General features: G+C 38.8%; 1 protein-coding gene across 2 annotated transcripts in view; it reads left to right on the forward strand.

Moving 5' to 3' along the window:
* The first annotated feature begins 6,824 nt into the window (after positions 1–6,824).
* ETNK1 (ethanolamine kinase 1) overlaps positions 6,825–12,461 on the forward strand; it is a 63,744-nt gene continuing 58,107 nt past the window's right edge. Inside the window, exon 1 of one of the 2 annotated variants that reach the window (XM_037990260.2) lies at positions 6,825–7,447. In XM_037990260.2, coding sequence (XP_037846188.1) covers positions 7,025–7,447 — 423 coding nt within the window. In that variant the 5' untranslated portion in view covers positions 6,825–7,024. The remainder of the gene's footprint in view (positions 7,448–12,461) is intronic. The other variant, XM_007967905.3, reaches the window with a different exon arrangement.

Genomic DNA, 12,461 nt, shown 5'->3' on the forward strand with positions numbered 1-12,461 from the left:
TTTCTCAGGTCCAGAAGCCCCAAGTTATCTTGGGACCCCAAGAGGAAAGGAATTTACTCAACTTGGGTATTTGAGGGTACAAACCCATGGCAGGACTTGGCTCTAAAAAAGTCTTATCTAAGATTCCTTATGGAACAAATTTCCATCAAAGCCAATTAAAAAGCCTATATGGCAAATTATGATTCTTGCTACACTTTATACAAATAATCAAGCCAAGTATAATAAAGCAAATTGGTCTTACCATAATTTGTCTTTAGTAACAATGGGAAACAGGAGAGAGATTTTGTTTCAGTAACTATGGTATACTTGCTATTAAACTCTAGTCTCATCTGTTGTTTTTCTTTCTGCAATTTAGGCCAGCCCTGCTTATTCCTGTAAACCAACTAGTGATCTCTGACTGCTACTCAGAAGAAACAAGAGGGATGGCTGATTAAACAGGTTGCAGTAAAGGAGCCAGCCTAAACCCACCAAAACCAAAATGGTGATGAGAGTGACCTCTGGTTGTCCTCACTGCTACATTCCCACCAGCACCATGACAGTTTACAAATTCCATGACAATGTCAGGAAGTTACCCTATGTGGTCTAAAAAGAGGAGGCATGAATAATCCACCCCTTGTTTAGCGTATCAACAAAAAATAACCATAAAAATAGGCAATCTGCAGCCCCTGGGGCTGCTCTGTCTATAGAGTAGCTGTTCTTTTATTCTTTTACTTTCTTAATAAACTTCCTTTCACTTTGCACTGTGGATTCGCCCTGAATTATTTCTTGCATGAGATCCAAGAACCCTCTCCTGGGGTCTGAATCCAGACCCTTGTCACGTAACAACCAGAGCACCCCTGGGTTTATATTCAGTGATCCTTTCATTCCCTCATACAAATGCTCATTATGTAACAAGTTAGAAACAGCTTTTCTAGTCTTTTATATGTGGTATAATCATTATGACTTAAATCTACAATGTGGGTGTCATAAGGCAGAATTTTGTAGGTGTTTTAACAGATATATAAGAGGGAGAAGTAAATTTGGACTAGGAAAATCCAGATAAGCTCCATGAAGAAGATTGCTGGAGAGTTAAGCTTTGAAGGATGAGTGAGGGTGTAAGAAGCAAACATAGGAGGCAGGACATTCCAGGTACTGGAGGGTCCCAATGCCATGTGAAGTATGGGAAAGGGACTATTAAATGTGTTGTATACTTCAAAATAATGTTACATCTTTATAGCTATGTTATATTCTCTCGACCTGTGTTGCAAGATGCTGGAATATTTTACTGACACCCTGTAGCTAAGATTTTTTTCCAGACTCAAAGATAACTAGTGGGCTGGCCAGTGGCCTAGGAAATGATCAGGCAGGTGATTTCAGCATAATGAGTTAAGCGGATACAGCCCCTGGCTGAGTGCTATTCTTATGTGAGACTGGCACAGTTTCAGGACTAATTAGGTGGACTTAAGCATTTATTATCTTTTATGTTCTAGGCACTATTGTAGGCAGTGGAAATGTGGCAATAGACAAGCTGTGGCTCTGCTTTGCTGGCACTAACATTCTAATACGTAAGAGGGACACTAAAAAGGTAAATAATACACTGATTTTAGCTGATCTCATTTCACAGAGGTCAGCGCACTCTCCCCTCTCTAGGAATGTTACTATGCTTAATAAACTTTTGCTGCTTTGCTGGGAAAAAAAAAAGTGAATACATTGATTCCAAGGTAACTCCCATTGTTTTATGATATATAAAAAATAAAACAGGTCGTTGTGATAAGGGAAGTGATGGATGGAAATGCCCCTCCAGAGAACAACTTTTGAGTAAGATCTAAATGATAGGAAGCCACATGAAAAGAAGCCAGTACACAGAAATCATGAGGAAGCAAAACCAGACAATTAGAAACAGAAGATAGGTAAAAACAGGTGGAGAGAAGAGACAGAGAACTCAACTAACCAGAAGGGCTGTTGGGTTTCCAGAACTATTGCTTGAATTTCGACTTCTAGGACCGCTGTTGCCTCCTGAATATGTGCATAAGTAGATGCATATGTTCCATTTGCCATCTTTATTCTGTCATAATATATTCCTATCTCTCTAACATCTAATGATCTGTTGATCTAACTATCCATCCACTTAATCATTTTCATATTGTGGGACAGTTAGATTGCTGCCAGTTTTTAGCAATACAAGGAGCAAGACAGCAGTGAACATTCTTGTACACACTTTATCATGTACATGGTATGGGATTTTCGCATCTACCTGGAATTGAAACCGCTGGATGGTAAAGAATGTCTACCATTAACTTTATAAAAATCTGCAAAATTGTTTTCCAAAGTTTTCACAAATAAATGTACTTCTCCACAAGAAATGTATACTTGGCATTATCAGACTTCAAAATTTTTCCAAACTAATGGGTGTGAAATGGTATCTCATTATTATTCTAATTTACATTATCTTAATTATTAGACATTACAATTAGGGAGGTACAGTTTCAAAAGCTTATTGGCTATTTGGATTTCCTTTTCTTCAAACTGCTATTTGTTTGCCAGTTATTCTACTGGGTGATTAACTTCCTTATTTATTAGTAGTATCCTGAATATAAATACTTTTTTGATCATACACATTGCAAATATCTTATCTTTTTATGGCTTGTCATTTATCTTCATGGTATTTTCAGTCATGAGGTTTCAAATGTTAATGTTTTCAAATTTATCAATCCTTTTTCCTCATAGTACGTGCTTTATGAGTCTGTTTAGGAATCCTTCTCTAACTTACAATCATAGAGATCTGATTCTATATTTTCTGACTTTTTTATTCATTTACATTTATTAACTACTACAGCAAGGCAGTGTGTTGATTGACAAAAATACAAATATGAACTAAAGTCCACAGTTTATATTCAGGTTCACTCTTTGTATTGCATAGTTCTGTGAGTTTTGACTAATTTATAATGTCATGCATCCACCATTATAATATCATATAGAATAGTTTCATTGCCCTAAAAATCTCCTATGCTCCATTCTTCCCTTCTTGAGACTTGATCCTTCATTTCTTTTCATCATTCAATAATGTTCCATTTTATGGAGGTAGCAGTTTTTATTGTACATTCATCTATCTTCTTGGTTGCTCCAATTTTTGACAGTTATGAATAAAGGTGCTAGAAACATTAGTGTGCAAGTTTTTGTGTGGACATAAGTTTTCAGGTCATCTGGGTAGATACCAAGGAACATGACTGCTAGATTGTATGGTAAGACTATGTTTAACTCCGTAAGAATCTGCCAGACTGTCTTCCAAAGTGACCGTACCATTTTGCATCCTACCAGCGATGATAGTTCCTCTTCACATCTTCATAGCATTGGGTTGGTTGTGTTTTGGATTCCAGCTATTCCAATAGATATGTAATAGTATCTCATTGTTTAGATATTGAATATGTTTTCACATGCTTTTGTGCCATCTGTATATCTTCTTGTTGAGATATTTGTTCTGATCTTTTGCCCATTTTAAAATTGGGTTTTTCTATTGTTAAGTTTAAAGAGTACTTTGTATAGTTTGAATAGAAGTCTTCTATGGAATATCTTTTGCAAACATTTTTTTTTCCAGTCTGTGGCTTGTCTTTTCATTCTCTTAACTATCTTTTGCAGAGCAAACGTTTTTAATTTTAATGAAGTACAAGTTACCAGTTTTCTTTCATGGGTTGCGCTTTTGATGTTGCATCTAAAGAGTAACTGCCAAACCCAGAGTCACCTAGATGTTCTGTTACGTTGCTTTCTAAGAGTTGTATAGTTTTGTGTTTTATATTTATGTCTACGATCCATTTTAAATTACTTTTTGTGAAAGGTGTAAGGTCTGTGTCTGGATTCTTTTTTTTTTTGCAAGTGTATATCCAGTTGTTCTGGCACCATTTATCCAAAATTTGAATTGCCTTTTTCCTTTGTTAAATATTAGTTGACAGTATTTGTGTGGATCTATTTCTGGACTCTATTTTGTTCCATAGATCTATTTATCTATTCTTTTGAGAATACTACACTGTACTACATGTCTTTTTTTTCTTTTCTTTTCTTTTCTTTTTGAGACAGAGTCTCACTCTATTACCTAGGCTGAAGTGCAGTGGTGTGATCTTGGTTCATTGCAACCTCCACCTCCCATGTTCAAGTGATTCTCCGGCCTCAGCCTCCCAAGTAGCTGGGATTACAGGTGCCTGCCACAACGCCCAGCTAAGTTTTATATTTTTAGTAGAGACAGTGTTTCACCATATTGGCCAGGCTGGTCTCAAACTACTGACCCCAAGTGATCCACTCGGCTTGGCCTCAATACTACGCTGTCTTGATTACTGGAATGTATACTATTATTTTTTTCTTTTTTTAGACAAGGTCTCGTTCTGTTGCCCAGGCTTGGGTGCAGTAACTTGATCATGGTTCACTGCAGTCTCAATCTCTTGGGCTCAGGCAATCCTCCTGTCTCAGCCTCTGAGTAGCTGTGACTACAGGTGTGCACCACCACACCTGGCTAATTAAGTTTTATTTGGAGAGATAAGGTTTCACTGTGTTGCCCAGGCTGGCCTTGAACTCCTGGGCTCAAGTGAACCTCCCGCCTCAGCTTCCCAAAGTGCTGGGATTACAGGCATGAGCCACTGCACCCAGCTATACTGTCTTCAAGTCTGTTTTCTGACTTTGTTTTTCTTTAATATTGTGTTGGCTACTCTGGCTCTTGTGACTTTGCATGTAAACATTAGAACTGGTTTGTTGATATCCACGACATAACCTGGGGTGATTAGAATTAAATCCATAGATTAGGTTGATAAGAATTGATATTTCTTGCACATTTTTAAAGTTTTGCTTTTAACATTTAGGTTTTTAATCTTCCCCAAATTAATTTTTATGTGTAATAAGAGGGAGGGATCAAAATTTTTTTCTCATACAAAAAGCAACTGTACCACTTCTGTTCATTGATCAGTCTGGACTTTCTCATTAATTTGTAATGGTACTTTTGTTATATACAAAGTTCTCATATGTGTGTGGGTTTTGTTCTGGGACTTCATTATGTTCTAGTAGCTTATGTGCCCATACCTAAACCAATATATAATACATCCTGGTAGGATTGGTCCTCCCAATATATTCCCTCATCATACCTGTCCCCATTCCTCTCTCCCCAATTACAGCACTTTTCTTGGACCTTAACTTTTGATATGAATTTGAATGTCATTTTAACAAGTTCCTTTTGAGATTTTAACTGGAACTGCATTATATGTACTGATTAGTTCAGGAAAAATTGAAGCCTTTATATTAATCTTTTCTCATTTATGAATATGGTTCATTTCTCCATTAATTTTATCCATGGATCCTGTACATTTTTGTTACTTTTTTTCTCAGGTACCTAACAGTTGTTTTTCTTTTTCTTCTACTTGTTAATGGACTCTTATTTACCATTACAAACTAGTGCAGTTTGCAACATTAATTTTAAATTAAATTATTTTACAATTCTTAAAGTTTTAAAATTCTTAAAATGTCAACTGCTTAATAAAAACACAATTTATACAAAAATGCAAGGGATACTACCTGAAATGTGAAAGTATTAGTATATTTACGATTTCTCCCCAAAGTGGAAGGAACACACACTCTAATGTTTCTAGTAGAAAATTATGCCTAAATCTGGCAGGGCGCGGTGGCTCACACCAGCGAGCCACCGCGCCCTGCCTATAATCCCCAGCGCTTTGGTAGGCCGGGGGGGGGGGGGGGGGTGGATCACCTGAGGTCAGGAGTTCGAGACCAACCTGGCCAACATGGTGAAACCCGTCTCTACTAAAAATACAAAAATTAGCCGGGCGTGGTGGCAGGTGTCTGTAATCCTAGCTACTCAGAGGCTGAGGCGGGAGAATCGCTTACACCCGGGAGGCGGAGGTTGCAGTGGGCGGAGATCGCACCATTGCACTCCAGCCTGGGTGCAGAGTGAGTCTCCGTCTCAAAACAAACAAAAACAAAAAGCAAGCAAAAAAACCCACCAAATTTGAAAAATGTTAAATCAACTTCTTTGCTGTATTATAAAGCTCCATTTCCACCCCTCTTTTTAGTTTAGGAAGTTTACTGTTATAGGTGAAGTAATTATTTTGTGAATTACAAAGGTAAGTAGGTTCTTTCTTAACAATCAGGATGTAAACTTAATGCTGGTGAAGTAATTAAACATTTTGAATGTTAATTAAACTCAGTCCAGTTAAGGGTTTTATTTACTACTAACAAACGTATTCACCAAGTACTAAGTGCTGCAGGGAATCCCAGACCGTTTTCCTCCATCAAAAAGGAAAATTAGGAGACCCCAATACTTTACTTGTAGCTTATTCCAGTTTCTACCATTCCCTGTAAGGCACTGAGACGCAAGATTTCATGGCCTACTCGGGGTACCCTGGCACGGACATCGGGTCGTTCTAGTGTTGAGCTTCAAAACTATTCCTTTCCTTCCCTTTCTTCTATATACCAGACTCTAACCTGTTCTCCCCAGCTTCGAATTATTCTCTGTATGGTCGAGCATCTTACTTCACAAATAACTTAAGTGTTGCAGTTGTCTTACCCAAATACCTGAACTCAGCTTGTCCCAAGTACTGCGATCCCGTGTACTCTAATGGGAATATAGTTAACCCAGCTAGTATGAGGTCCCCAGTACACAGCAGCTCCAAGATCAAGGCGACTGAGTAACACTGCTTGCCTAGACTCAGGACAAGTTCGGAGAGTGATCCTAGGGTTATTTTAGAACGTGTCCCTTGCTTCCCACAAAAATTCAGTCGTTAACTCGAGCCCGGATGCCCACGATCTTTCGGATCAGGTGAGCTAAAGCTTCAATGCCTTGAGGGGGTTGGCAGGGCTCGGGCTCATCCCGGAGACGCAGCCCCGCTTTCCAGACAAGCAGTTCCCAGGGATGGGTGTGTGCTAATCGCAGGCCGACAAGTCCATCGCGGTACAGCGGTTCCATTGTGACGGAAGGCGAGAAACCCCGCCTCTGCCCCCTGACGCAGCGCAGGCCCCGCCCCGCGCGTGACGCCAGCGTCAGGCCAGCCCCGGCATGCTCCGCGGCCGCCCGCGGTCGAGCGCCGACAACAGGAATTTTTCCCGAGAGCGGCCCGGGCTCAGTTCAGCTGCTGTCCAGATCCGGATCGGCGACAGTGCCGCCTCCAGACGTTCTCCTGCCGCTCGCCCGCCCGTCCGAGCGCCCCCAGCCCTCCCGCGAGGGCGCCCCGGGACGGAAGGATCCACCAGTCTGTCGGCGCCCGCCGTTCTCGTGGTCGCCGTCGCCGTCGTCGTGGTGGTAGTCTCCGCCGTCGCCTGGGCCATGGCCAATTACATCCACGTCCCTCCCGGCTCCCCGGAGGTGCCCAAGCTGAACGTCACCGTTCAGGATCAGGAGGAGCAGCGCTGCCGGGAGGGAGCCCTGAGCCTCCTGCAACACCTGCGGCCTCACTGGGACCCCCAGGAGGTGACCCTGCAGGTAACGCCCACACCTCAGCTCTGGGTCTCTTATGTCCCTCACGCGGCTGTGGGGGTCCTCACCACAATCGCCTCTGTCCCACGATGACCGAGGAGGACCTAGGGCAACATCTCCTCCCTAAGTCCGGTGGGAAGTGACCCTGTATTTCCCCTCACACCTAGGAAGGTCACTCCCCCTTCCCGTCGCAGTTGCTCTTTGAGATTGACCTGAGGGCACATTTTCTCTTTCCAGAAGCGGCTGCGTAAGTGACGCACCCATCCACAGGGGGGAGATTCCTGTTGATAGTTGCCCCTCCTCCCACTCCCCAGTCCACGGTCACTGCAAAATGAACCTTTCCACTCCCCTTGCACGGGGTCCTCGACTGCCTCCTTCCGTCCCACCAGTAATGCAGTCATTAATCCTCTCTGATCTTTTCCTTCCTCTCCCCTCCCCCTGCGATGTGCTTTCATTGATGCCTCACACTGCGTTTTGTCTTCCCAAACCCTCCGATTGGCGAGCGTACTCTATTCCCAAAGTAATGATCACGGTTCTTAGGTAGCACCACACACATTGTTTTGTTTGAGTCGATATTTCTGAATTATTAAAGTCGTGTTAGTGAAATTAATACCTGATACTAGAAGGAGCAATGGCTTGTGACTATTTCCTTTTCATGGGACACCGTATTGATAGAGAAAAAATTGGGAGGAGAAAAATCCCTGAGACTCTAGGAGTTTTCTAATAAGTTGGAAGTTATGATTTCCACTACGTGATTTTTTTTTGAATACTAATTTGTTTTTAGCTTTAGTTTCAGGAACTAGATACGAAAATAGATCTCATTTTCTCCTTTTCCCTTGCAAACAACAAAAAAACCCCAGTAATTTTCGAGGCTGGGATATTTGGGATTTGTTCTAAATCTGAGCAATAATGTAAGAACATTCATTTGAATTAGCCAAACCATCTGCCTCGTTTTGATGACTAATTTATTCACCAGTATTTGTTGATTTATTTGCTAAATTCTTTGCTAAACTAGCCAGCCACCCATACAGAGATGAATAAAACATGAGCAGTGCCTAGGGCTCAGAGCAGTTCCTGACACTTGGGTTTTCACGCGTTAGTTTCAGTTCTTATTGTCTAGAAGAGTTTTTAAGCAGATTAAATGGACCTGTATGTTTTGGAAAAGAAACTTGTTAGACAACACATTTTGAAATTTAAGGGAGTATTTGTTAGCGGAGTATACAGGAAATAGTGAACGCGAAGTGATTTTTATGTCATTTCAAAAATGTATTTCCTTTAAAGGAAATGCATCTTCCAAATTGAAATTCAGTACTTGTTTAGTTTATCAATTTATTTGTATTTTATTATATAAGGCTCTAAAATTTATTAAGATGATTTATTTTCTGGCAGTCATTTACACATAAAACATTATTAATTAAAGGGTGCTACATCCTGGTAAACTCCAGCGTTGGCAGATCAGTTACTTTTAAGCAGTGACTTTAAAGTTTGAAGCTTTGAAGACTGGAATTTCCTTCGATGCATTTGTCTGTAGAATAGTAGTGATAGCTACTGTGGGGTTAGGTAAGTTATATTTTTTTATTTTAGTCGTCCAAACAACCATATTAGGTAGGCACTATCTCTTTTTTAGGTGAAACTCAGTGAAGTAAGCCAGGATGTAGGTAAAAAAGGGCAAAATGCAGTGACATTAAACTGTTTTTGCTTGTTGGAAAGTAACTATGTGTGATTAAATATTGGTTTCTTGTAGCAACTTTTAACCTAAAGACCTTTAGGTTTATAATCTGAATTTTTAATATTTGTAAGTGCAGGTAAATACTACCATTTATTTTTCCCTAAGATGATTATTAGTTAGAAATACATTCCCTCCATGTACAAGCAAAGCTTTGGTCTAGAAGCTGGCCTAAAAGCATCTGCTAAGCTGAATTGATGAGTTCACCTTTCAACTCAGTAGATCTGGCGCCTTGCATTCTAGGTCGTTACAAACTCTGCTTTCATAATGCTTCAGAATTTCTTTAAATTCTGAAAGTAAATCTCAATGGAAATATTTTCTTTTGAGATTTCATTGTATTTCCCTTGAAACAGATACAAATCATACCTCACATTTCCGAAGAAGTATGTGTTATATAGTTAACAGAATATAATGTAATTTTAGAGCAGTCGAGTATCAATAATTTAGCCTGTTTTTTTTTCTCAGTATTTTTCTAACATTTTTGTATGTTTAAGATATACTTGAAGTATACCTTAGAAACTTACTGTAGTGATACTTACCTGGTGATTGATTATTCTTGCAAGCTGAACTATCCAGAACATATCAGAAAATAAAAAGAAAAAGCTAAAAAAAGACTAGAGTCAAAATGATAGAAAGCCCAGTCTTTGCTCAAAACTTGTGGGCACATGCAATAATATATCTCATTTTAGATAGAATTCCTGTTCTTACTAGATTAAAAGAATAAAGTACAAAGGAGGTGGTGAGGTTTTCAGAGTATAGTAACAGAATAGGCAGAGTAGATCTAAAACAACAATACAGCCACAGTGCTTTGTATTTAATAGTCCTTTACTGTTTATAAAGCACTTTCACATACATTCTCCCAACTATCCTGTGAGGTAGATGTAGATGGTACTGTTAATATATATTATATAGTTAATGAAACTGAATTTGCTGTTTACAAACGGCAGATCTGAGATGAGAAACCATCTTATGAATTACTGTTCTTTGACCAAGAGTTTTGTTTGTCTATTATGATTAAGGCAGGGAAAGTGCTTCTGTATAAAATTAATTTTTTTTTTTTTTTTTTTTTTTTTGAGAGGGAGTCTCGCGCCGTCGCCCAGGCTGGAGTGCAGTGGCCGGATCGCAGCTCACTGCAAGCTCCGCCTCCCGGGTTTGCACCATTCTCCTGCCTCAGCCTCCCTATAGCTGGGACTATAGGCGCCCGCCACCTCGCCCGGCTATTTTTTTTGTATTTTTTTAGTAGAGACGGGGTTTCACTGTGTTATCCAGGATGGTCTCGATCTCCTGACCTCGTGATCCGCCCGTCTCGGCCTCCCAAAGTGCTGGGATTACAGGCTTGAGCCACCGCGCCCGGCTAAAATTAATTTCTTAAAAGCTTTGGCTCATAAAAAGATTCTACTTTCAAGTTCCCTTGAACATAAATTTGCATTACTTTTTTCATATGTGACACCATTTTAGGAAAAAGGGATCACTTCAGCTTTCCTTTCGGATAGTGACTTTTGTTGCGTAACAACTCTCTAACTTACTTGAAGATTTGTATTTTTAATTTTTAATACTTTTCTTTGGATAGTCATTGTATAAAGGAATAAAGAATCAAGTCACGTCTCAGGTCCAAAATATTTCTCAATGGACTCTTAAAATTGTTTTTCATTTTCTGAAGAGCTGATGAATTAGTGTTTGGAATATTCCAGTTATGTTGTCTCAGGATCTTTCTGTTTGCTGTATTAAGCAATGTTGTTTTTCTCGCTAACTTGTCACTGTGAATTTTTCTATTACTTGGAACTTATAGTAGATAATGACAAAGGCTTCATAGGTAGGATATTAACACCATAATTATTATTTAACCTTACAAAACTAATGTATTTATTCCTTTACTGGGTCTAAATGAGATTGTTTGCTATATGGTACCTTATAGCAACTTTGTTTTTCAATAACAGTATGTTACAGGACTCAAGAGCCTGAGGTTTGAACACAGTGCTAGTTTTGAGTCCAGATTCTGTACTTTACTAGCTTTGTTACCCTGGTCAAATCATTAAACTTCCTGTCCCAGTATCCTGAGCTGTAAGATTGATCCAGTAGTTGTCCCTACCTCAATGGGTTATTGTGAGGGTAAAATAAATGCTATTTTTCATGATAATCGTTATTGCTGCTGAGCACCTACTATATATTGGATACTTGAATCAAAAAACAAACATTTGCTCTTTGAAATTCCTAGTCCGATGGGGAAGACAAATAAGAAAATTATAACAACGTAATGTTTATGGAATGAACATTCAAATTTAGTTCACATGCAAAGATTACACAAGAAGTTTCAAAAATGTACTGTTCTTTCTGCTTTACTACAGGTTTTTGCATGTTTTTGAATGCATGTTTTTAAAAATCTTTTCATTATATTTTTTAAGCATATGTGAACTATCATGGAAACTTATGTTTGTATTAGGTTGTGTAGCTACACAGCAGTTTTCATATCCTTCCTCTTTCTAACATTGTTGGAGGTAGTTACCTAAATAGTCTATTAAAAACCTGTAACCACTCTTAATATTGATAGTTAATATTTTATATTGGTCTTTGTCTTAAAGGAAGAAGAAAAAGCCAGATCTATACAATTGCTCTATTAAGTTATGTCTCCATTAGTGTTCTAATATAATAATCGATTTTGTTTTCTGTTTTTAAAAAAATGAGTTTGTTCCTTTCAGCAGTAGCTTCTGAAAAGTCTTAGGTAAGCTAATATATTAAGTTACGGCTAATTTTTTAATACATTAAAAAAGTAAACAATATATTAGTTTACTTTCCCTAAGAATTATAGGAAATCTTGAGTCCTGTAGATACGAATAAGGAGTCATAGTTTATATTCAATGTAACTTTTAGTATTAGTGGTTATATCCAGTTTTCCGTTTCCTATTCCCTCCCTGTTTTCAGCATTTTAGAATAATAAAGTATATAATGTTTAATAGACGCCCATCAAAAACATGAAAAGTTTGTTAGGCTCCCATGTATTTTATTAAGATGTGACTATGCAGTCAGGAGCCTAAAGTGCTAGTTTGTTTTCATGTATAATAGCCGTGTAACTTGGACTATGTAAACTGCATCACGTCTTTTTGGGGACTGAGCATAATATGGAAAGAGGATGGTTTTTCAATATTATTTCCAGCCATTTGTAACCTCTGGCAAGTTTTAAAGTCTCTATAAAATGGGATTACCTTGGAAAATAGTCATGAGAATTCAATGATATACCTACAATTACGCATAGTATGTTTTGGTACTATATTCCTCCACCTCTCATTTCCAATTCTC

Source organism: Chlorocebus sabaeus, chromosome 11, assembly GCF_047675955.1.
Source record: "Chlorocebus sabaeus isolate Y175 chromosome 11, mChlSab1.0.hap1, whole genome shotgun sequence".
NCBI lineage: Eukaryota > Metazoa > Chordata > Mammalia > Primates > Cercopithecidae > Chlorocebus > Chlorocebus sabaeus.